The sequence below is a fragment of the Nycticebus coucang genome, chromosome 11 (genome assembly GCF_027406575.1).
Source record: "Nycticebus coucang isolate mNycCou1 chromosome 11, mNycCou1.pri, whole genome shotgun sequence".
In the NCBI taxonomy this organism is placed as follows: Eukaryota; Metazoa; Chordata; class Mammalia; order Primates; family Lorisidae; genus Nycticebus; species Nycticebus coucang.
Genome location: NC_069790.1, coordinates 94,809,110 through 94,835,628, shown reverse-complemented (window position 1 = coordinate 94,835,628; position 26,519 = coordinate 94,809,110). Strand labels below are relative to the sequence as shown.

The following is a 26,519-nucleotide window of genomic DNA, read 5'->3' as shown; positions in this document are numbered from 1 at the left end:
AGTACTTGTTAAAATGCTTATATCTGAGCTCAGAAATTTTGATTTATATAAGTTTGGGTAACATATTCTTTATTTATGGTTAAGAGTAAATGCAAGTACTTTAGCTAAATGTTTATAACACTTGCTGCTATAATTGGGGGTTTCACAAGGGAATGGAAAATGATAACTAAGTGAATGAAGAAAACAATCAAAGGCAACAATTTTACACAAAAGTGTGTCAATTGGGGTCCAGAGGAAGCTGACACCAAGGGAGTTAGGAAGTGAAAAGACCAAGGGGAGGGGAGCAAGGGGAGTCTCCAGACAGAGATGAGGTTAACACCTGAGGAAGCTGAGAGAGGAAGGGAAAGGGGATAGGGTGTGGAGAGCCTCAAACTGATACAGCTCTAAGGAAGTCTAAACCAGTCCAATGGTAGCTCGGAGACGAATGACCCCAGAAGAGTCCACTGCTGGGCAGACACAGCCAGGCTCTGATTCCCTCATGGTTCTCAGTCACTGTGCGCTCCGTGGGTAGAGTGCGGCCTCTGCTCCAACACTGCAGCGGTGCTCCAAGTGCTGGAGCTGAAGCTGTCAACCCCCTCTACTCTTCGCGACAGGTACTCTCCTTAAAGGGATCTGAGCAGTGCACATTCATGGCCACCACAAGAGCCAAGTCTTATTTTTTTAGTGCTGGGGAGTGCTCATGCTTACTTAAAGGCATAATTTGTCACTGTCTGTACTGATCTTCTGTGGACTCTGTTTAAGCCTCTAAGCATCCATTTCATCTCCCCCCCACCCCCCCACACACACATCAGGTGTACAATATGAATGATTCAATACATAACTGTGTTTAAACCGATGCAAACATAAAATGCCCTTGTCAGGATGTGATGGTGAAAAATACTCTGTAAAGATGTGGGATTTTAAAAACTAAAGAATCTTTCTTATTATTCCTCTAGTCTGGCGGCAAGACGAACTTACACGCATTAACGAGACTTTCACTGGAGCTGAAAGGAAAGCTGCTTTGTGCGAAATTCTGGAAAAAGAGACTCAGATAATTGCTTGCATTGGGAGACATAGATACACAGCTCATATAGAGAGTCAGAATGCAGAAGTACAAGCTTTTCTGAATAAGGTTAGTACGGTAACTTTTATTTAAATATGAATGCATCCTGAATTAAAAAATGTGGAATAATGAACTAATGGAGAGATTTACATTGTAAGAATTTACATGAATTTTGTTTAGCATTTTGATGGCATACTTCTTTAAATTATATATATATATATATGTTTACATACAGGAGTGGTGCCTGTGGCTCAGTGAGTAGGGTGCTGGCCCCATATACTGAGGGTGGTGTGTTCAAACCCAGCCCTGGCCAAACTGCAACAAAAAAATAGCTGGGCATTATGGCGGGTGCCTGTAGTCCCAGCTGCTCGGGAGGCTGAGGCAGGAGAATCGCGTAACCCCAAGAGCTGGAGGTTGCTGTGAGTCCTGTGACATCATGGCACTCTACCTACCGAGGGCGGTAAAGTGAGACTCTGTCTCTACAAAAAAAAAAAAATTACATATATATTTATTTATTTATTCTGGTGTAGCTTAGATTTTAACTTCAGCCTCAATGAAGGTTGACAAGCAAAATGAAATTAATGTATTCTTAACTAAAGGGATTTAACCAAGAAGGAAAAGATGGAGACACCATTCTTGTGACTGTTCATTTAGATTTAGGCTGGCCATGTCATTCAGATGAGTTGCACACTGTGACAAAATGCAGAGTATTAAAGTCACCAAATGTCTGGGTCTGAAGTGCCCCAATAGCAAGCAACATGGGGAAAATAGCTATAGACTAGTGTTTTTGCTTTTGTTTACCACATCATTAACTGACTGTAAATTTCTGACCAAGAGAATATATAATTATTGAAAACCATGAAAATATACAATTAAGGGAAAAACTAAGGTAATTACCCTTTTTGTGGTCAAACTGCCTGTTCGATTTTGAATAGCCTGTTTCCATAGTGAACAATTTCCTTTTATAAACCTGATCTTTCCAAACAATTTAAAGCCGTTCCAGCTACAGAAGAAAGGGGATGCATTTCTTCAAGATACTAAGTTGTAGTGATTCTATGATTCTTATTATTTGAAGACATTGGTTCTTAAAAATCATATATATTTTTATGACATTTAAAATGTCCTCTCATCTTATTTATACACTCTGCTATCTGATCTCAGTTTATTTATGGCTTTCACTACTACTTGTATCCTCGAACACCCTACAGTTGCAGGCCAGATTTCTCAAAGGAACTTGCAAGTGATACATCCAATTGCTGTTGTCCTTGCTCTTTGAATATCACAAGAGTACAAATCAAGTTGGCCTGGGAACCCCTAAGTCATACCATTTCACCATCCCTCGCCCTCTTCACCTCCAGCCCACTCTTGCTCTGTAGCACTGGCGTGACCTATCTCTATGAGTATTTCATCATCTTCTCAGTTGCTCCAGCAGAAACCTTGGTGGTAGTTATTCTCGACTTCCTCATTTAGTTACCAACCAGTTTGTTCTATCACTTTAATATCTCCTTAATTCCTTCACTCTTTCTTTTTAACCAGATTACCATTACCTGTAGGGAAATGGGTCAGCTATGAGTGCCCTGATGACTTTGCATATATCAAAAAGGCCATGTCGGCAAAGACTTGAACTGCAGCTAATGTGAGTCTTGTCAGAATGCTTTGTGATCCTCCTGGAATATGAAAGGATGAGAGGTTTTTAAGCAGCTGCTGTGGGCTGCACTCCCTCTTGCCTCCCTATCTGCCCTGGGATGATGGCACGTGACAGGCCAGCCTTGTCTTCTCTCATGTAGGTGAGCTCGACTGTGATGTAATTGAATCTGGATTTCCTTCTCATTTGGCTTACATGTTTCCAAACTGTGCTCTGGCCTCTGGTCTCCTTTCTCAACTCCTTCCTCCATCCTCTATACCAATGCTGTCCTGTGCTCACTAAATCCAGCTGTGACCCTGCCCCTCCCTCCCTGCTGTGCTCCGGGAAGAGGCTTTTCATGATCTGTTCTTTGCACACCCCAAGGATCCCCACTGCTGTGTCACTGCCGTTTTTGCTCCCACACTGTCTAGCAGTGCTCAGTTACATGCATGCCCCCAGAAAGACCATATGTCTGTGATGCTTTTGCATCTGGTATTGCCTTTACATAGAACATCCTTTTCTTCATCCTTTCATAGACAGCTACTGACCTTTTAAAACAAGCTCAGATGCCTCCTCAGCTAGAAAGGTCTTGCTGTTCCTCCTAATTTAGCCTGTCCTGTAGGCTCTCTTCAGACTGTCTCTTGCCTCTGTCTTTGTACATAGTGGTCAATTTTTATTGTGTCTATTTACATTTCTGGATTCTTCTTAGGCTCTGAACTTTTCAAGGAAAGAGCTGTCTTTTATCTCTGTTTCCTCATATCTTAGTACAGTGCTTATCATAGAGTATCAATAAATGCTTGTGGAAGAAAGCAAAGAGGAAAGATAATGAACAGAAATAATGGTTGTGTAATTTTATATTCCAAGTAACATCAAAATATTATGTAATACAGATAGTGGCATTTAAATTCTTGAATATATTAATTCTAAAAATGATTGATTCACTGTAGGGAAACCATAATATTCATAATTCCACAGAGTCATATTTTCCTATATTTTTAAATTCTAAACATAAAAAGAATTTTAGAGACAGGGTCTCACTCTGTCACCCAGGCTGGGGTCCAGTGCACAATCACAACTCATGGCATCTTGGAACTCCTGAGCTCAAGCAATCCTCCTGCATCAGACTCTTGACTAGTGGGGACTACAGGTGTGCACCACCACTCCAGGCTAACCTTTTTATTTTTTGTAAAGACAGGGTCTTACTCTATTGCCACAGGCTAGAGTGCTGTGGCATCAGCCAAGCTTATGGCAAGTTCAAACTCCAGGGTCAATCAATCCTTCTCCCTCAGCCTTGTGAGTAGATGGGGCCAGAGTTGCCCACCACAATACCCAGCTACTTTTTCTATTTTTAGTAGAGATGGGATCTTGCTCTCATTCAGGCTGGTCTCCAATTCCTGACCTCAATTTATCCTCCTATCGCAGCCTCCCAGAGTGCTGGGATTACAGGTGTGAGCCACTCAACTTGACTAATTTTTCTATATTTTTTTTAATCGAGATTGAGGGGAGGGCTTACTCATGCTTGGGCTGATCTGAAACTCCTGAACTCAAGTGATCTTTCCACTTCAGCCTCCCAGAGTGCTAGGATTACAGGTGTGAGCCACTGCACCCATCCCACAGTCGTATTTTGAATGAAACTTACTTATTCAGTAAGTTGGTTTATCTTGCATCCAGCTTCAGATTGTCTTCTAACCTCACTAGAAAGGACTGACCCATGGAACCAGGTAACAAGATGGCTTCAAGGAGCTTCAGCGTCTGAATACCTGTGGACAGGGACACTGGGTGGCATCCTTCCTTAGGTGACACTGAGCCTTCTACAGGATTTCTCATGTGTGCTATCAAGCTACTTTCTCTTTCCTATATAAACTATTATAAATTCTATTGTTGTAAATACTTCTACAATGTCTATTCTTCTTTTTCTCTAGAACACTTGCTACCCCAGGCTCCGTGTTTAGCATTGTCTCTAAACAGTTAAAAAAATGTTTTTTGAAATTGCATATACAGAGTCTATAAGTGGATCAAGGCCCAATACATATAGAAGCAACTTCAGAGCCAATTGATGGCCATGAATTACCTTTTGTCATGAAGTACAGCACTCTAAGAATGTCTGTATGTAAATCTCACCAATAGAAAGAAAAGGTGAAATGGGGAGGGAAGATCTGTTTTTTTTTTTTTTTTCGTAAATACTTTGATAAGTTGTTAGGGTAGAATCTGAAACCCTGTAGAAAGATGAGTAGAAGATGAATTGTTCTGTGCCAGGAAATCTCCATTTACTGTGGAGATTTTTAAGGGTTGTCCTGGAGAGAAAGAGAGAATGAAGAGTGAGGAGGCATTTGGGAGGCAGTGAGGGCAGTGTGAGGTCACTTTTGTGGCTTCTTTAGTTATGTTACTAAATACATGAAATATTAGGTGCAAGGCAACTTTTTGTTTTGGAAGGGAAGAAGGGACTAGGGACATCATCTGGGCTTCCTGTCCAGAATGATGCGGGGCAGCACATGAGGATAAAAGGCCAAAATATTGAGGGAAGTTGGAAAAGTTAGCCCCAGACTTGTCGAAATCAGAGGGAAGACTTTCTGAGGGTCCTGAGCGTTGGACTTGGAGTTCCAAATCTATAGTCACTCCAGCTGATAAACCAGGTAATCTCATCAATCCCCAGGCTAAATGAAGAGGAAATGGACATTTTAGCTGATGCAAGGAGATTTCACCTCAGTTTTGACCACACTGTTTATTGTACAGGACCAGAAAAAACAGTCACAGAATGAATTAACTATGCTTGAGACAATCCCCAGTCCCTTTATATAGCCTAATTATCCAGACCTTAAAAACATTAACTAACAGTAACTTTTGGCTTGCTTCTATTCTGTTACAATAAATTAAAAACTCATTGCTACTCTACTACAAAATCATTTTTAATCATCTTTTCGCATATGATGTCAACTAAGAACCATAGAAGTAATTAAATTTTATAGTCTTTTCTCATAAATACTCACACGATGTCTATTCCTCTATAAATTGTGCCTGTCCACCTTCCCCATCCCCATGTCTAGTATTGTCACTAATATTCAGGTGAAGTTAGTGTTGGTATCATAAAATTTGGATAAAATAACTTATTATTCTCCAGTTTTTTTGATCACTAAGGAGAAATGCCTTATAATTAATCTGTAAGGCGAGATACATTCAGTTTTTCAGATGACAAAAGTAACAAACAACCGGAGCTGTATGCTCTACATTTAGCACCATAGCCTAGAGATGTGTAAGAAAAATATTTCCTATTATTTGGAAATCACATCGGAGAATATAATTTTGTTTTCTAGTTTTAGTTTAACTTCATTGAGTCCAAGTACTACGTGGTTTACTGAACCAGTATTTTATTTTTATTCTTTTTATAACATAGAATATCTCTGAATAATGAATGATATGATTTTAAATTCGTCTAATCAAAGCATCTAACTAATGCAGTATAATAGACCCTATACTAAGTTCTCGTTCTTAATAAAAGACAGACTCTAAAGATTTTTTTTAAAGCATTAAATAATTTGTAATTTTAACACATCAAACATTAACTTCCACAGGTTATCAAATATGAAAAACTCCTAGGTTGATGGAAGTGAAGAAATTCAGGTCAAGAAATTTGTATGAAAAATCATCAGCTGGTTTCTAACGTATCTTGGGTGTTCTTGACCTGTTTGGATAAAGAACTCAATGTACCTATGTACAGAGAACATTTGAATTTCTGTAAGAGGTTTTCCCTAGAGCCAAGGCCATTTATTTCTTTGATTCTCTTTGATTTATAAAGCACTTCTTACAATCACAAGCTTGAAAAAAACTGTAATTGCTGTTAGCTGTGTCATTTAAATGCTTTTTCTCCGTACTCAGGTGGCTAACAGTTAATGGGATAAAAAAAAAAAATGCCCCCTTTTTCTGAGCACTGCATTAAACAGGGTGCCTCTGTGGTGAACAAAACCCCTTTGCTGTGTAAAAGAAAAGTTGATCACTACCTAGTTGCTTTTGACGAGGTGGGGGGCGGGGTTTAAGGTTATGCTTAATTTGTGCCCTTAGGGATTTGGGAATTAATGTAGGAGGAAGGAAAGATGGAGTCTGGCCGTGCAGTCATTTATTCTTTTCTGTGAGGCCTGCTGCTCTCAAGGTTTTTGTCATCCGTGCACCTTCCCTCCTCTGAAATGTGTCTCCCTGCTGTTCTTCTGTTTCTCTCTTCCAGAGGCTATGCTGTCTCATTTGTTGACAGCTAGATGGAATTCATTACGCTCCTAGTTTCTGAGTCAATTTAAGAACATGATTGTTGTATATCTCCTATTACAGCCAATGCTTTCAAAAGAGAAAAGGAAATAGGGAAGAGAAATAAGCAAAGTTGACATTTTTCCTGCATGAGAATAAAAATCACCTTACGGCCTGAAATCAAAAAAGCCGAGACTTGAAGATGAAGTTTTAATCAATGTTGGCAGAAATACATCCAAATATAAAACAGCTTTGCTGAACATATTTTTTTTGTATCTTCTCAGTGCCAGCTCTAGGGAACTTGAACTTCAAATCTAGAATTCTTTGATTGTATCATTTAGTACTTTTTAATCTGGCTAACTCCTAGCTGTTCTTCAGGTCTGTTTGCTTTTCACCAGTTAAGTGCTTCCTAGCAACCCATAGTTACCCTTTTATCTGCAATCATCAAATATACTCAACTTTCATTTTAATTACTTCTCTTAACTTTACATATCATAAAATTTGAAAATTCTGGCTATCGGGACTATATTTTAAATACTCGGTGCTTAGTACATTAACTAATATGTGGTAAGCATAGTAAATATTCATTGAACAGATGAATGAGTACTGAAATCCCTGTGAGAAAAAAAGAACTACATGAGAAGTTTCTTATAATCTTTTGGGAGAATATAATTAAGAAACATAAAATAATTATAGAGCATTTGGATCCAAATTTCACTACTTCTAGTGACTGAAATAGAGATACTGCCTGTTTGTATGTGTTTGTGTATTTTTGCAAGTGCAATAGGATTACAGATGCTAGTGATATGATTGGTTCAAATTATAGTAGTTAGAAGAATCTTTATGGGAAAAGTAAGGTTTGAGTTTAAATTGAAGAATGGAAAGGGTTTAGATGTAGAATATATTTGGAAAAGTCTAATATATTACCATAGTCTACTGTATTTGATAGGGCTAAAAGCTTGGAGGGAGGGTAGAACCAAATCATTGCTTTAAATGAAAAAAATACCATGAAATAAAAAAAGTACGCATTTCATAAAAAGGTTATTATACTTGGTTTATTGCAAATAAGTTACTACTCTGAAAAGTAAAAGTTATAGTTCACATTTACGAAAGAAAGGAAATTACATTTAATAGAGCTACCCTGAAGAAAATTACATGCAAAGATTAAGAAATTAGTTCAGCTTTCTAATATTGTACTATGAACCTTTGTCTTAAAGGATGCTTATTCTTTAAAATGTTTATAAACATAGCAGAATAAATAGACAACTTACAGAATGGGAAACAATAGTCATTAACTATATATGGGACAAAGGGCTAATATCTAGAATCTACAAAGAACACAAACACTGTCAAAAAGTGAACAAAAGACATAAACAGAAGTTTCTCAAAGAAGATAGATAAATGGCCAATAAACATATGAAAGAATGTTCAACATCATTAGTCATCAGGGAAATACAAGTGAAAACCACAATAAGATATCACCTTACCCCGGTTAAAATGGCTTTTATTAAAATGTCCCAAAACAGTAGATGTTGGCATGTATGCAGAGAGAAAGGAATGCTTATACATTGTTGGTGGAACTACAAATTAGTACAGCCTCTGTGGAAAACCGTATGGATATTCCTCAAAGAAATGAAAGTAAACTTACCATTTGCTCCAGCACTCACTCTACAGGGTATGTACCCAAAGGAAAATAAGTCATTTTATCAAAAAGTTAACCTGCACTCTGATGTTTATCACAGCACAATTCATAATTGCAGTGACATGGACTCAATATCAGTGCCCATCAATTCCTGAGTGTATAAAGAAAAATGTGAGAGATATATGTGTATACACACGTACATATACATACACGTATGCAAACACACACACCATGAAGTACTGGTTAGCTGTAAAAAGAAATGAAATAATGACTTTTGGAGCAATTTGGATGGAAGTGGAGACTCGGGCACAGAGAGATGTAAAGGACATTGGAAACTAAGGAGGAGGGATGGAAAGGATATGAGTGACAAAAACTCACCTGTTGGATCCAATGTGCACTACTCGGGTAACAGGCACACTAAAAGCCCTCACTTCAGCATTATACAATGAAAAAAATTTGTACCCTGTTTATATTTTGAAATAAAAAAATAATAAATCATAATTGAAGGTTAAAATATTTTATTATTGAGTTATTTTTCTTTTATAATCCTTTAATTAATTTTGCTTAATTTGACCAGTCTGCTAATTAAAAGAATACATTATTTAATGTTACACTTATTCTCTAATAATATAAATTAACTATAGGGCTTCAGCATAAATTAACTATTATTATTCTCTAATAATATAAAGTAATCCATCTCACTGGATTAAAATGAGAACTGAGACTTTGAAGTTTCTGATGAAGTTTCCTAGTTTTGAACAGCATTTTATTTTAGCTTTGATCAGAATATGATGCCATTTTACTTTGAAAACACATAAAATACAGTTGTTTTTAAGAGGTAACTTGCAGTTCTCAAGGTAACTTAGCTAATATGAATTGTAAAAAAATCAGAAGTAAATTGATGTTATAAATAATTTCTCATAATACCATCATTCTAAATACAGCCCTATAATAATTATGTATCTATTTGTCTAGTCTGCATTCCTGATGATTTGTTTTAATACATAGAGTTCCTACTTAAATTTTAAATTATATCATGTCTAAGATTTAAATGGTTGCAAGCATGGCATTTATTGGACTTTAAGGACCTCAACACAATTACCAGTTAGCCTACAAAAACATCAAGCATATGAACAATTTGCAATCATGATGAATAGAACCTTGCTTCTGAAAGATTATAATCAGGTAAAGAAACTGAGCAGCTTTATGCCTTAGAGTAGAAGGGCAAATAGGCAGTAAGTTTTCACTGAGAAAATTCTAGGTGAGTGCATCTTCTCTGAAAGTCTCAGTAGGAGGGAATAGGAGCAGAGGCACCCACAGAATGACCATTGTTGAAGATCATCCTGGTTTCGCTGAGTCTGTAGAAGACTCAGTTCATCTCTGATCTGTAGTCTCTGGGTTCTTAGCCTGAGAATCCTCAGATGAGCTTTGAGGAAAGTGCACTCTCTCTTTGGCCCTTCATTCAGGAGGTGGGGTAGATCCAGAGGCATCGACCCGGATTGGAAATAGGGAATAAGGATCTTAGCCAGTGTCAGGGAGGTAGGGATCAGCGCACTGCTGAGATAGCAATGTGGCTGTATGACTACGGGCATCATTTGCTTTGTGAAGAATTTCGAACTTGTTATATAGATTTATTTTCACCAAACATCAAGCCGTAACTCACAGAGTCCATTTTTGATATATCTTTGGGCCTAAATACATTGAGGATCATCACAATTGCTTCACAGAATCCTCCTTCAGATGGCACAGCATGATCAGATGCATTTATGTACACTCAAAATAATTGAACCAAACTTTTTTTTTTTGGCCGGGGCTGGGTTTGAACCCACCACCTCCGGCATATGGGACCGGCGCCCTACTCCTTGAGCCACAGGCACCGCCCCAAACATTTTTTTCAACATTCCAAATGGCATGCTTTTCCCTACATGAGGTTAGTGAGTAACTCTATATATCTCTCTCAAACTATTCAACATACAAATTAGCAGCAAATCTTGAATCCCGTGTATTTTACACGTCTACATGCTGAATGGCTCTCTCTCTTTTTTTTTTTTTCTAAAATATATCACTGGTTTACAAAGCCATTAATTAATTTTCTTAAGTTTTAGTGACACTTTTAACTATGAAGCCCATGATATTAAGTTAAACTTGGTAGAAGAAACAACATTGTTACTTTTAGCCTTTTATTAGCTGATAATTATAAATGTATTTTTTAAGTGCTCAGCCCCGAAGATGTGGAGAACACCTAAAGGCAAGGTCATTGAGATGGACACACAGTTCACCATCAGAGCGAGAGAGCTCCAGAGCATCTACAAATGCATCCTGCTGAAAAATCTCTCTCAAGACGAGAGGCTGGACGTACTCTTAACTCTTAAACACACTGTGAAGGTATGCTAGCTCTTCGTTTGGAGGTAGAGTCCACTATTAATAAAAAAAAAAAAAACTTAATGGAATTCTAAAGCACAGTATTTTGCATTAAGTGTTATTATTATTATTATTATTATTATTATTTTTGAGACAGAGTCTCACTATGTTGCCCTTGGTAGAGTGCTGTGGCATCGCAGCTCATAGCAACATGAAACTCTTTGGGCTTAAGCAATTCCCTTGCCTCAGCCTCCTAAGTAGCTGGGACTACAGGCGCCAGGCACAACACCCGGCTATTTTTGTTGCTGTTGTTGCAGTTGTGATTGTCGTTTTATCTGGCCCAGGCTGGGTTTGAACCCGCCAGCTTTGGTGTATATGGCCGGCACCCTACCCACTGAGCTTTGGGCACTGCCCAGAATTAAGTATTATTTTATTATAATTTGAGAAATATATGATTTATGCATTAATACATACCAAAAAGTGCTCTAAATACATACTATGAGACATAATAAATGTACACATAGCATCATGAATCTTCTAAATTTAAGTATGCAATTATTCAATGAAGGCAAATATATGTAAATGTATATCATGAGATTAATACTTACTTTGATAAAACAGCAATTACCAACTGCATACTTTGACTTTTTTTCAACAAAATATTTATTTTTAGCATTTTTAAAGCAGCTCCAGTGTACTTTTATTTTTTTCTCATCAATTATGGATTTTATGTGTTTTTTTAGCATGCCTGATTTCTTCCTTGTTTATTAAATGACTGTTCGAGATGCTGCAATTACATTTGAAGGTCACATGTTAGAAAGGATAGGTGTGTCGAAGGCATAAGTGTGCTCAGAGACCTGGCTCTTGAACTGGGGCAGGAGTGGATTTTATGTGTTTTTAATCCTACTTTCCAAAAAACATTATTTTTTTAAATTGAAGATTAATATGAGGGTACAAATGATTAGGTTACATAGTTTACGTTTGGTAGGTAGAATTCAAGTTGTAGTTGAGCCCTTCGCTGAGGGGGTGTGCTGTAGACCCTTACATTGTGCACATTAGGTGAGAGCCTATCAATTCTCCCTGCTCCTCACTTTCCCTTTTTCCCTCCCCACCCTTCTCCCACTTGAATTTAATTGTGTTTTTCTCTCATGTGGGGATGTAGTTGTTCATCGGTTACTTTCATATTAGTATTATGCACATTGTATACTTGCTTTCCCATTGTCACGGTTATTAAGAAGAATGGAGCTATCCTGGAGTTAATCCTACTTTCAATGCAAACAAAGTTAGAGTATATATCACAGGTCAGGTTTTCCCAGTTAACAGACTCTGAGATGAGATTTGCATGTGGGAAGTTAATCAGTGAGTGCTATTGGGGTAGTTCCAATGAGGGAACAGAGAAGGCAGGAATGGGCAGATGGAGAAATTAAACTGTGGTGGAGGCTCCTCAATGACATCAGCTAGCGTCACTGGGAGTTCTGACACTGGCAAGGCCTCCCGAGTTGTCCTGACATTTTACTCCCACACTGCCTATTTATTGGATGTGGGGTGTGACTTTGGATGAGGTGCCTTTCTTCATCAGCCAGCCATGCTCAGAAACAGACTCAGCTGAGTGTTATCAGCCAATACCTGACCAGGAGGGGGACAACAGGTGCTTCAGGTCTGGCTGCTGCACACATACTTACTGTTGCTTGGATCTACTGCTTCACACTGTAAGTTTTAGGAGCAGCTCTTCTAGACGTGGATAGACTTTTTTTTTTTCCCCCCTGGAGAAATTTATGGGAACAATGTTAATAAGAAAAGCTACAGCTCCTATTATACTCATTGGCTTTAGGTCCACAACAGATACTCATTGTCTCTTTAGTGTTCATTTTAGATTTCCTTCATACTCAACTAGTGTCTTGAGTGATCTAGGGGTGACCCGCACCTTGAAAGGGCTAGACCACAAGTGAAGTTGCTAGACTTCCATTGACTATCAAAATAGTCAAACTAGGCAAAAGTACACCAAGAAATGCCCTTTATCAGGGTGTCAAACATTCTTCCCTGTCTTCATTGGGTAACAATAGCCCCACTGCCTTGGAAGATCAGGGTCTATGAGCATGGCGATGTTGTACTTGGCCCATGTCTCTTGGCCAGAAGAGTCTAGGCATTAGTTACAGCTCAAGGTGTAATAGGATTCATGCTGTGTGCTCTGTGAGAAGCATTTTCCCTCCGGGAATGAGGACCTCTAAACCTGAGGAATCCAGAGTTATAGGGACACTATTATGTATCCACAGTCCTTAAAAAATAAAAAATTTAAACTGCTAAAAATAACCCCCAAATCCTTTAACATGTCCAACAATATTTCCCAGGTAGTAAGTGGGGCCACTTCTACTTTCACTCCACTTGTTCCCTGGGTAGGACAGTTTCAAGGGCGTCCATACTGTCTTCTCCATCCTGTCAGCTCATACCCCACATATCAAGAAATCAAGGGTAGGGAGGCTGGACCAACTACCAAGTATTCCATTCCTATTGTATACTGTATTTAAGGACCAGGGAATTGAGTTCTGGGTGGCCCTGTGAAACCAATGGATCTATTGTGACCTGGATATGGGCCAAAATTCCATTTATTTTTTTCCCCCACACACCTGAGACTTTCCCAGGGTCCTGGGCCTTTATAACCTCACAATGATTAGTTATTTGACTCAGGAAGTCCCTGAGAAGAAAGCATGACCTATCATGAGGCAGTGTTTTTCTGCTCATGATAGCTATCTTCAGCCAAGACGGCTCTCTTTAGCAGAGGGTAAACCCCGAGGGAGAGGCTCAGCTGAGAGTTGTCAGATGCCACAGCCTGCAGCTGAGAGACTGGGTGTCGGGGGAGCGTCAGTGCTAAAGTGCAGGTAATCTGGGAAGCCCACCAAAGCATTTATTGCAACGGGTTTTTTTTTTTATGTTAAGGGTGAAAACTCTGGTATCATTAGGACTATTAGTATAGCTCTTGCATTTTCTAACACAAATTATAGGGAATGTTGGGTATATATTATGGTAGTATAAATAAATGGACAATTCAGCTCAAAATATTTGGTCTCTGACTTACACTTCTGAATTCTCCAATCTAACAAGATACTTGACAGATGCTTTCTTCAGTATGGCATGGAGGTACAGGCTGTCTCTGGCTTTACTTTCTGACTTCTTCATTTAAATGTGTGTCTTGCAGTTTTACCTTGTGTAGTTGGGGGGGACTGCCTTGTATTTTACTACTTAGAAATACTTCTACATTAACCACTTGTAGCTATCTCATTCAGCCACACTCATTTCTATAACTATTAAAAATCATTGTGAACTATAAAACATGCAGAAGAATGCGTACATTTTACAATATACACATGCATACAATACAGTTTAGCTGATATTAAACAGGATATTGCCAACATCTCCGGGTCTTTCTTCCCCTTCTAATAGTGAGCAATTCCTCCTCTAGTCTCCTAGAAGTAACTACCATACTGACTTTCATGGAGTCACGTCTTTGATTTTTCTTCATAGTTTTACCCCTTCTGTAATCCTTAAATAATATGGTCTAGTGTTGCCAATTTTTGAATTTAATTTAATAAAATTATACTATATGTATTATTTTGTGCCTTGCTTATTTAGCTCAAAATTAATTTGTGAGATTTAAACTTGTTATTGCATATAGCTACAGTTCCTTCCTTTCCATATATTAGATGATATTCTATTGTATGAATGAACTATGATTTGTTTATGTAATTGGTTTATTTATGGATATTTTGTTGTTTCCAATTTTGGGCTGATGTGACCAATACAGCTGTGTGTGCGTCTTTCTCTAAAGTGCCTGAGAGCGGAATTGCTGGTCATAGATTACACATATCTTCAGCTCTACCATTAGATAATATCTTTTTTTCAAATTAGTTTTACCAGTTTATATTTCTTTTAGCAATGTTCTGTTGCTTTTAGAATATAGTTTTTGGTTTGTTGGGGTGGTAATTTCAAATGTAGTTATTTTTAAAAATTGTTACTGAATATATCTTGTGTTTTTTGTAGGAACATGAATGCAAACTGACTCAGGAAATTCTAGAATTGATTGACAGAGAGGTTGACCTTATGATGAGGGGAGTCAAACCCCAGAACCTTGAAGGACTCCGAAAAAGAATCGCAACCCTCTTTTTTCATTACATCAAAACACCCCTGTTTAATCCGGAAGTGGCAAGACACCATAAGGTAGTCTACTTTTCTTTTTCACTTATTACTTCTTCAAAATTCTGGGAGATGTGAAGGCCAATTGAAATATATTTGAATTTTGTCTTAACAAACTACTTGGAAACCACATGGAAGATCATCTTCTTGGTGAAATCTTCTTTAAATGATTACTTTGTACGTCATTTAGCTAAACATTCATTTAACTTATTCCATGTCTGTATTTCCAACTCTGAATTCTTTCCTAATCTCGGAACTGACTTTCTAGTTGGATGTGCTGAATGCATCGCCTGCCTGATATCTACATGCTTTTGTGTATACTTTCCTTCTGCCTGGAGTCCTGTCCCATTTTACCCAGCCGAGTCATGCTCATTTAAGACTCAACTCTCATGCTCCCTTCTTCATGAGGCCTCAGAGAGAGTTAAAGTCTTCATCGCTGAGATTCTGTGTTATAGCTTGTCTGTGTTCTTTATAATACTTATCCCACAGTTAGACTTACAGATCATCTCCATACAGATATTCTGAGAGAACTTCAAATGTAACATGTCGTCAAACTGAACTATCTTATCCAACTCCAGGCTTTTGTGGTGATTTTGCTCTTTGTCTAAAGCCAAGATAAATGCTTCCTTGCCATCTTGCTGTAAAGAAATATTTAAAGCATTTTCACTATAATGTGGGTAGTGTTGTCCAATACTTACAGTGTTCTATTTCTTTCTTTTTTTGTTGTTTTAAACAAAACAAGTGTACATTTTATTTTATTTTTATTAGTGTTCTTTTCTGAGACAGGGTCTTACTTTGTCACCCTCAGTAGAGTGCCATGGTACATAGCTCACAGCAACCTCAAACTCTTGGGTCAAGCAATTCTCTTGCTTCAGCCTCCTGAGTAGCTGGGACTACAGACGCCTGCCACAGTGCCTGGCTACTTTTAGAGACGTGGTCACGCTCTGGCTCAGGCTGATCTCAAACTTCTGAGTTCAGGCAATCCCCCCACCTTGGCCTCCCAGAGTCCTAGGATTTACAGGCATGAGCCACTGCACCCGGCCAATAGTATTTTATTTCAATGATTATTTTTGCTGACTACACATCATTAGCCTCTTTTTACAAAACAAAATCTCAATAGTCAGTCCACACTTCTAGAAGAATAAAAATAATTTAATTTTTATATTATAGCCTTTGAAATTGGTTTTTGAAAAGCTTAATTGTTTTGCAAAAATGTTAAATTATAACAAAAGTTCTAATTCTAGTTCTTCTCTACTCAGTTTCTATATATTTGGAGTAATAGAGTTTTACATTCTGTAAGTTTGCATAACATCCTATCTTTTTATTTACTTTTAAAATTTACCTTTGGTAAAATTCACTGTTTTTGATGATTTTTTGAAAAATGCATAGAGTCACCTAACCAACAGCAGAGTTAAGACAAACAATAGCCCCATCACCCTTCATGCTACCACTTGATAGTCAACACTTTCCCTAATCTCCAGATCCCTGGAAAACATGGATTAGCATTTTACTTTTATAGTTTTATCTATTTTGGAATGTCATATAAATGGAATAATGCTATAGTGTGTAGTCTTTTGAGACCGACTTCTTTCATTTAGCATATTACAATTGTGGTTCAGCCATGTTTTTGAAGGTATCAGTCATTTGTTATTGTTGAGCAATATTCTTATAGTTTGCCTATATAGGAGTTTTTATTTTAATCTTTCACAGTTGTGGACATTTGGGTTGTTTAGAGTTGAAGGCTTTTATTAATAAAGTCACTGTAAGTATTTGATATGAGTTTTTGGATAAATTGATTGTTTGGGGGTAAATACCTAGAAAGTGGCTTTGTTGAATCACATGGTAAATGCTATTTACTTTTATAAGAGACTACAAAACTTTTTTCCAAACTGGTTGTATCATGTTGCATTCCCACATGCAATGTATAAGAAATATATTAATTAAAGCAAAGGATTTAAGTTTTTTCCTTATATCTAGGAGAAATGCATGGATTATCTTTTACTCCTATTTTGGGTAGGGATAATACTCTTTAATATCCCCAAATACATGCTAGGTTGAAAAAATGACATTATTGAAATTAAAAGGGAATGCCTTATTTGGTTTGTATAAAAGGGAATGCCTTATTTGGTTTGTATAATGAGAGAAGAATTTGAAAGGACACCACTATCTCCACTATCACCTTCTGAGAGTGAACTAGGACAAAACACTCAATGCTATCTGGATAATTCTTATAGAGTTAAATTCTGTACCTTACATGAAGCCCTTTGCCATCATACTCATGATGAGGATACTCTTCTTTCTTGCACAATTTCAGATGGGTAGAGAATATATTTGCATGGCTATTAAATAGTCTATCCATTCATAAGGAAGAGGTGTGATAATTGGTTTTTATGAAGTTGACTTGTATATTTGTCCAGTTTATTAGCTAGGAGGCAGGAAGAGAAAATAACCGTCTGAGTTAAATTAAATATGTGATCTCAGTATAAGAAAAGAACTCAGAGATGTTGCCTGCTAGTACTCGGATCGCGTTCCTAGATCACTCTTGTTTTCTCCAGTAGAACTTACTATCTTTTACACTTGCACATTGTCTTACCTCCCCAAATTATAAGGCATGGTGCAATAAAATATTAAAAAAAAATTACCTTTTGAGAAGATGCGCATTTAAGAAAAGTAAACCAGCATACAGGGCGAAGTGCAGAAAGTATCAGAGATTCAGAAGAAAGTAAAACATAAGAAGAGATTACAATAGTGATTATTTCAGATCCACCTTGCATAAGAGAAAAATATTACAGAACCTTGATGCCCATTTCCTCCATTATAAAAAATACTTTTGAAGGTTTTAATTATCAGATGCCAACTCTGCTGCAGCTTGATCTTTCCTCTAGTGGAGGGCAGAAATACTGATGAATCGTAAATTAGAAAAGACTGGATGGTCCATTTTGTGCTGGAAATGGTCACTTGTTTATTCCTTCATTCATACTGCTTTAGCCCCTGAAGAATCACTGTGGTAGAATCTTCTGGGGTAGAATCATTTCCTTCCACTGCTTTAGATGCAGAGTTTCAAATTTTGAAAACTGATTATTGAACTAATTTAAACTTATTTTCAAGATAAATGACATAAGAAAAGCTATTGGTGTAGTGTGATAAATGATAATTATTCCTGTAGGCAATAGCTAGATTCACATATAAATGAAAGTCTATGCAGTACATAGTTGGTTAATGCAGCATTTGAAGTATTTGGCATTGCTTTTATACCATTTTTCTTCCTTCCCTCTCTCCCTCCCTCCCTTCTTTCCTTTCTTCCTTCCTCTCTTCCTTTGTTTTTACTATCTAGATCCCTCAAGACCCACTGAAGTTTTATAAGAAGATTTACTTTTGCGAGAGTTGTCAGCTATATTTGCCGTCTACAGAGTTTGCCATATTATCTACCACACACCACGTCCACCGGTGCCGTCACTGCGTTAGTCTTGAGAATGAAGCTAGACAACGAGAATCATTTTTGAAGTACAAATGTTTACTTCAACGGCTCTACTATTCAGAAGCTAATTATGAAGATGACTCTAAAATTGCTTTCTTAATGCAGGTATCCTTAGTAGTTGGTGCCAGCAAAGCTGAAATTTGTCTCTGTCAAGGAGTCTATCTTGCAATCTTATGTATGAGTTTGTGTGTGTGTGTGTGTGTGTGTGTGAGATTGTTTAGTAACTATTCTGCTAGACAGTGTGTTCTGCAAGGGCAGGGCTATGCCTGTTTTCTCCTCCTGCTCCCCATTATATCTCTGTAGCCTAATACAATGCCAAATATAGGTCCTCAATATTTGTTGAATGAATGAATGCATTTGCAGAAATTGATGTTGCAAATGCACATGTTAGCATTTATGGATAACGGTAATAATTAGTATATACCCAATATGACTATGATGGTAACTAATAGGAAAAGAGAAAACTAAGGCTCATAGAAAGCAAAAAAAAAAAAAAAAAAAACAAAAAAACAGTACTTTAGGGAAGGGCTTTGAATAGATATACTCCTCTACTTAAATTATAGGTATGTTATCATCCACAACCCATACCTGGAAAGTTTCTGGCCAGAGTTCTCTTGGAAGAACAATTGCATTGAATTATTGACCCTGTCAGTTATAAGAACATCTCCTGGCTCTGAAAGAGGCTGGGCCTCTGGGGTCCTGGACTGTGACCTGAATTCCTAACTTAACCACTTCTTTGCTCTCTTTGGTTCTTCCATGATTTCTATTGGGCTATTTAGACCAAAGGAGAATCTTTGTCTCTACAAAATAAAATCAAATTCCTGACACTATTCGGACTTATGTACTGGAGTGAGAAAAGAAAAAGACTTGTTGATGTGACTTTGTGTAACATTAGCAGCTTATTAATAAAAGTAACTCATAGAGCACAATTGATCTCAATTGTGATATTTGTGTTCATAGGCAGTCAAAAAAGGCAAAATTTTTTGTAAATTAAAAGTTAATTAATGTTAACTAAATTATATTGAATTAAGAATATGTAAGTCACTAGGAAAGTTTTGAGACAGACTGGGTTATGGTCCATTATTTCACTTCCAAGAAGCATAGTCAATAGCACTTTTCCTAGGTTCTGTGCAGATAAATGTTCTGTGCAACATTTATTTTTTGAGACAGAGTCTTATCTCACTTTGTTGCCCAGGATAGAGAGCTCTGACATCAGACTAGTTTATCTCACAACAAGCTCAACTTCCTGGGTTCAAGTAATTCTCCGCCTCAGCCTCCCCAGTAGCTGGGACTGCAGGTGCCTGCCGGAACACATGGTTAATTTTTCTACTTTTGGTAGAGACCAGGGTTTTGCTCTTGCTCAGGCTGGTTTTGAACTCCTGAGCTCAAGTGATCTACCTGTCTCGGCCTCCCAGAGTTGTAGGATTACAGGCATAAGCTACCACTCCTGGCCCACCTGTGCAACTTCCAACTGGCTTAGCTTATCAGTGTTGGTAGAGGACTTCATTTGGTTCTGTCTATGCAGATTTTATGTTTCTTGATTTTTGTGTAAGTCAAAACTTTCATAACAAACTAGTATGAAAATAGGCCCTTCTATGAATAAAAATTTTAGAGATTTAAAAGATTCCAAATGTAATGTGTTTTGTTCAAAAATTCTTCTGAACCAATAGCTTTTAAACTTTTACTAAGAAGAATATCTTCCAGCTCCTTCCATGTAAACATGAAAGAGGTAAAGTCTCCATCTTTCTTTAAGGCTGCATAATATTCCATGGTGTACATATACCACAATTTATTAATCCATTCGTACACAGCTATGGTTTAATAAAAATAAATAAATTAAAAAAAATAAAAATAAACTTTTAAATCACAATTTATAGTAAAAATTCTATTTATAATTTGTCTAGTATAACTATGCATGATAATAATGATAGTAAAACACTCAGATAATGTTTACATGGCTCAACACACTTTATTGATTTCATCAATGCAATAGTTCTATCAAAATAGGTATTATTTTTGGGTGGCGCCTGTGGCTTAAAGGAGTAGGACGCCAGCCCCATATGCCGGAGGTGGCGGGTTCAAACCCAGCCCTGGCCAAAAACTGCCAAAAAAAAAAAAAAAGTATTATTTTCATTCTGCAGATGAGAAAACGGAGTACTGAGAGGTTAACTAACTTGCCCAGTTAACACTCGTGAGTACCACTGCTGGGATTCGGATCTAGGCAATTGGTTCCCAGAGTCCATACATGTAAACATATGCTGTTCAACCTCAGAAACAAATGTTTCTTAAAACAAAATTTACCTTTACCACTATGGATACATTCTTATATTTTCTATTCCATCCAAATTTTCTTGTTATAATTTCCTCTTGGAAAAGTTTGGTGTCACTAAAGAGGTAGGAACTCATAGTTTGAAAAACACAGATTGAAACAAACACATAGTTTTTCAATAGAAAAAATATTTTATTAATAAAGAGGATGCTTATTTCAGAGTTTAAATTGTTTTATGCTTTTTCCTAGGAATTGTTGATATGACAGATGTAATTTTCCTGTTAGGAATCTTGAGTTTGTTTGGGTTTTAAATATACTTCAACCTACAAGTGTCACCTCAGTAACTCATACTGCATCATTTGAGTTTCTCCAGAGAAACAACAAGCAGGAGATTATATATATATATAATATATAAATAATTATAAGGAATTGCCTCACACAATTTTGGAGGTTGACAATTCCAAAATTTAAAGAGCTAATGTTCTGGTACAAGCCTGAAGGCCTACAAGTTGCTGTAGAATCAGCAAGAGCCAGTCAGCCAGTCTCCCTTCCAAGGTCATCAGGCAGACAGGCAGATTCTCCCTACTGGGAGGAAGGGACTCAGACTTTTGTTCTATTTAGGCCTTCAACTGATTAGATGAGGCCCACCCACATTAAGCTTGCTTTGTTCAGTCTACCGATTTAAATGTCAATATTACCCAAAAATGCTCTCACAGAAGCACTCAGATATTGTTTAACCAAATATCTGAGAACCCTGTGGCCCAGACAAGTTAACGCATGAAATTAACTAGCATACATATTGAATAAAAATATTCTAGAGGAGCATGTAATTTATTTCCTCAAGTAATTTAGTAATCTCAAAAATTTATATTTAGAAGAGAATGATACTATTTTTTAAACTTGTTTTTACATGAAGCTACAAGATATTCAGTACCTGATAGAAAACATTTGGGCATCCCAGTCAGTACTCAGTGCCTGGAAAGATCTCAATGATCTGGTCATGGTCAGATGGGATAAGTCCTTGGAGTGGTCCCCTTGGAACTGCATTCTTCTTACCAAAGATGAAGGGGCTGCTCATCTCAAGCTAACAAGCACCGAAGAGGTAAGAAAGGTGAACTTTATTTAGGAGGTTATTTTAATCATTGGAGTTATTAGAGATAACAACTGCCATAAAAAATACTTCCATCAGATGAAGAAATAGAATTCATGTATTAACAGTAACAAAATGTGTGGGTGGTATATATGGCAGAGATTAAAATTAAAAGGGAGCTAAAGAGACACCTAAAAGTTCAATGTAAGAGATTCAAACATATTGTAAGTTCTAAATGTGCTCCCACTCCCTCCTAATAGCAAGTTTAAGCATATTCGCCAATACATTCTATAAAGGCAGGGCCTTTGTTTACCTTATTTTCATCTATCTCTCTAACACTTACATTAGTGTGTTACAGATTAGGGGTTTAATACATATTTGTTGAATGAATAAATGAATATGACAAGCAGATGGGTATTATGACACCGGAATCTGTCCTTCTTTGATTAAGCATCATGAGTCTTTGTAAAAGCACACTCAATTATCAAATAAATTTTGTTCATAGTTTTCTGCTCTTAGTAGCAATCATACTGATGGAGTATAGCTTTGAGGCTCTATTTTTCATTTGTTTTCAACTAATCAGGAGTGGAGAAAGCATTGCAAAAATTAAATGTCATTTACTGTAATTTCAGTAACTTACAAGATGCAATCTGTAAAGCATTTTGATAAGCAGAACTGAGAGGCCCCTGATGACATCCTGGAGAGCTCCATTTGTACTGAGCCCAGGATTTTAAGAGCTGATACTGACTCTTTGTTTCATACTGATTAAATTGCTGTGCTTTTAATTTCATGCAAGATGTCTGCTAAGGGAAAATGAAGAAATGACGTCAAATATAATAGTCGTTTTGAACAGTGCTATTTCCTGTTTATTCTTTTCAAGAGAGAGTGGAGATTATGTAACGAGAACAGATTAAATTTTTAGCCTTTGAAATAATTTTTCAGTTTAAAAATTCAGGCTGAGAAAAATTTCACTCTGGGGACTGAAAGAAAGGGCAGCAAAAAATTGAAGCTGTGTTAAATGTTATATTTAGTAAACTAAGCTGCCTCATAAATATTTAATCTCTGAAAGCACAGCCAATACAAGGAATATCATTTTATCTAGGGCCCACAATGAGATTGAAGTTCATTCCCAAAAGCTGATAGCTCAGTGCTTCTTCAATTAATCCACACAACTCCCTTTCTGCATTTAATCAAATTTCTGCAGTATCAAATTAAATGTTCTATTCACACGCATGTCTAATTTCAGGATGCCAATCTTATCGAATTTCTGTAAATAGAGCTAAGGTTCACAACCAGACAAACTCAAAAACCATTTGCTTATTTTTTATGGTTTTAGGCTGATGTAATCTTTTAGGTATTAATACTCAGTCTAGTTAAAGGATAGTTTATATCTTGCAAATCTTGCAGTATTTTTAGAGTTTCCTTGAGTCACAGCAATATTTACTTTTTCAGACAGTAAAAAATACTCAAAAGTTAAAATAATCTTGACTCACTGACACAGGTTATAGGAAACACTGCAAAGGACTTCTGTTCTGTGAACTCTAAGTGGGGCCACCTGGTCTCTCATGCGTGCACATTGGCCAAAGTAGGAGCAATCATGGACTTAAAACCACTGATACAATTCTTTTCTGTCTCTGTCATTAACAACTTACAGGACATTAAGACCTGCCCCTTTTGCTTCATAAATTTTTCAAAAGACTAGCTTAAAATGTGGAATCAGAAAAGAGAAATAAAAACAGCCCTGGCCTTGACTTCTGGTTCTATCATTTATGACATGGGAGAAATTAGGCAAGTTTGCTAAATGTTAAGCTTTGAGCACTAAATAGACCAATATTTAAAGCTCTTGGCATAGTTTTTGTATGAATCAACTTAGTGACACTATATATAAAAGCACTTTAAACATTTTTGGAACATTTTACTTCTAATTATGATAATTGCAAGACATTATTGGTTTAGAAAAATCTGGAAGAATAAAAGGGTGGAATTGTAACTCTCCTGATAGCCACCCATCTCTATCTCCACATTGCAGGGATAACCACTATTTCTTATGTATAATTTATTGAAATCTTTCCTGAAGTTTTCTATGTGGATGTAAATAACATATAGATTTTTAGTAGCATTCATTTCATGTGAAGTTACTCTGAAACTTGGTTTATTTGCTTTGCCTAACAATAGATATTGGATATTTTTCCAAATTATATGTTTTTAAAGTTACTTATTATTCCTTTGAAGGTATAAACCATAATATGCTTATCTCATCTTTAATAATTTTTCGTCTATAAAGGTACTTTGAAAACCTATAAAGTTCTGTATATCAGGAATGTGTTAGCTTTTCTTGAATGAAATATGGGCTAAGAAATGGGAACAGTTGTATTAGTACAAAGGATGAGTATTTTAACATAGTACATTTGTCTGTAAAGAGGAAACTTTTAAATAAGTCTAGAATATGCCTACATAATACTTTCTACAAAAATATCAAGTTCTTAAGATCCTTTCCCCCAGGAATTTCTTTTATCTTGTATTTGAGCCTGTGAAGATACGTTTAGTGAAGGAATGTCTCACTCTCAGAAAATAAACTGTAGGAGAAAGTACAAATAGTATTTGTGATTTGATTGAAAAGAGGGCCAATTAAGATTAATAAAGAGAATAAATAGAATTTATTAATTTAATCAGAATTTGCTTTTGAATATGCCTAATGCTTGAAAAGAAACCAGTAAATATGTTTTGAGTATAATTCTTCATTTTCAGTTTCAGGTGCAAATAACAGAAAATTTATAATAACTTAATCAAATATGGTTTTGTTTTTCTTCTGTAATAAGAAGTCCAGAGGTTGGCAGTCTGGGGCTGGTACACGTATGGCACCTTCCTCTGAAGGTGCTTTCAGAGACTCGGGTGCTCTAACTTTTTCCTCAGTTGTATTTGAACTTTGGCTTTCACTCTCATGCTGTTGGTGAGTCTTCCCACTCTTAAAAACCTCTTTTAAAAGCTTTTCTGTAAGCTTTATCCACTGAGATATATACTTGTATGTATCAGACTCTTATAAATCAAAAACTTACCACATCACATAGCTAGTCCTACTTAGGATGAAGATTAGGAAAGCTGGGCACATTACACCCTATATAAAATTAGATCTCTAAATACGAATGAAAGGGAGAGTGAGTATTGAACTGGTAACTAGCAGTAGTTTGAACTTAGGTCATAAGAAGAATTGAGGAAAGCTTCCAAGTTAAAATGTCATAGGATCTGCATCCTAAAAGGTGATAGACAAAGTCGTAGTAGTTTACTATTTTAAATTGCACACGAAATTTATGGACACCCTGTATATTTTGGACAGAAAGAACTGATAAGCAAAGGCACTGAAGCACGCCAGTGTTTTTAACCAGCAAAATACATCTGTGATATTTAACAGAATTTGTTTTTTCTTTTTCTTTGCAGGGATATAGAGAGTCATTTATCCACAAGATCAAGCACAAACATATCCTGGCTAAGAACTATTTTTCTCAGATTCCTGTGTTGGCTTCATTTTTACTTGATGATGATGAAATAGGTGAAATCAGAATGAAATATCAGTCAGAAACACCTAAGATTATAGAATCCAATGGGCAATAATCTTAGAAGACTGATATTTTTATCCACTGCTAATAGGGCAATACAGAGGTCAGACAATACGGAAGTGGAATTTTATCTTTTTTTATTGATTGTGTTTTGTTTTCCATAGTATTGTAAGTTGTATAAAGAGAAAACATCCCTTTGTAAATGTTTTATTGCTGGCAATTAGTGCAAAATTGGAATGCAATTTTGTTACTCAAATGAATATTTTAAGGAGAACATTCTATTTTTACATGTTTTCACATTAAAATTTTTAAAATGTTTTAAGTGTATTATAGTTAAAATCAATAGCCAGATAAAAACTAGGCTTAACTTTCAAATTATTAATTTTAGATAAAATGTAGTCATAGGAGACCAGCCAGCATATGGATGGGAAGAAATACTATAGAATTCTTTTTCTTAAAGATCTTTATGTGAACGGTAAAAGAGTTTATATTTCAATATAGAGATTTGCATCTTTGCTTCTTATTGTCTACTTATACCTTCTATCCTTATCTATCCTTGTCATAGTCACACTAAAACAATGAAAACTATTTATAAACAAAAAATCTGCATTCTATGCTACAAAAAAGGATAAACTCTGCTTTTTTCTATGAAAGAAAATCTCCTTGTGGGACAGTGGTGATAGTAGAGCATTGTGGTGGCTCAAGGTAGTGGCTTAAATAATAGAAAAAAGCAAGTAAAGTTTTAGCCAAAAAAAAAAGAAAAAAAGAAAGAAAATTTATAAACAGTAAGCCGAGCCCCATCCTAGTGACTGAATGCTCCATGGAAAGCACAGTTTGGGATTTTACACACAACTTTGAGGACTATCAGTGACTTCTTGGAAACCTCTCAGGTTCTTAAATCATCTCTGTTCTCAAAACAACCTACCTGCAAGGTCTTGTAAACAACCATAGGCAGGCCTTCACCAAGGCATTAAGAAATGCCTGAACAAATAGATTGTCAGCATCAGTAAAAAGATCCATGATGGATATATGTTTGTA

At 36.5% G+C, this 26,519-nt stretch overlaps 1 protein-coding gene across 5 annotated transcripts in view; it reads left to right on the top strand.

Moving 5' to 3' along the window:
* IQUB (IQ motif and ubiquitin domain containing) overlaps positions 1-25,588 on the top strand; it is a 75,630-nt gene extending 50,042 nt beyond the window's left edge. For 4 of the 5 annotated variants that reach the window (XM_053553874.1, XM_053553876.1, XM_053553877.1 and 1 more), the window contains 6 exons: positions 936-1,111; positions 10,756-10,926; positions 14,938-15,114; positions 18,425-18,673; positions 21,754-21,939; positions 25,363-25,588. In XM_053553874.1, the coding sequence (XP_053409849.1) occupies positions 936-1,111; positions 10,756-10,926; positions 14,938-15,114; positions 18,425-18,673; positions 21,754-21,939; positions 25,363-25,536 (1,133 nt within the window). In that variant the 3' untranslated portion in view covers positions 25,537-25,588. The remainder of the gene's footprint in view (positions 1-935; positions 1,112-10,755; positions 10,927-14,937; positions 15,115-18,424; positions 18,674-21,753; positions 21,940-25,362) is intronic. The other variant, XM_053553879.1, reaches the window with a different exon arrangement.
* The last annotated feature ends 931 nt before the right edge of the window (positions 25,589-26,519 follow it).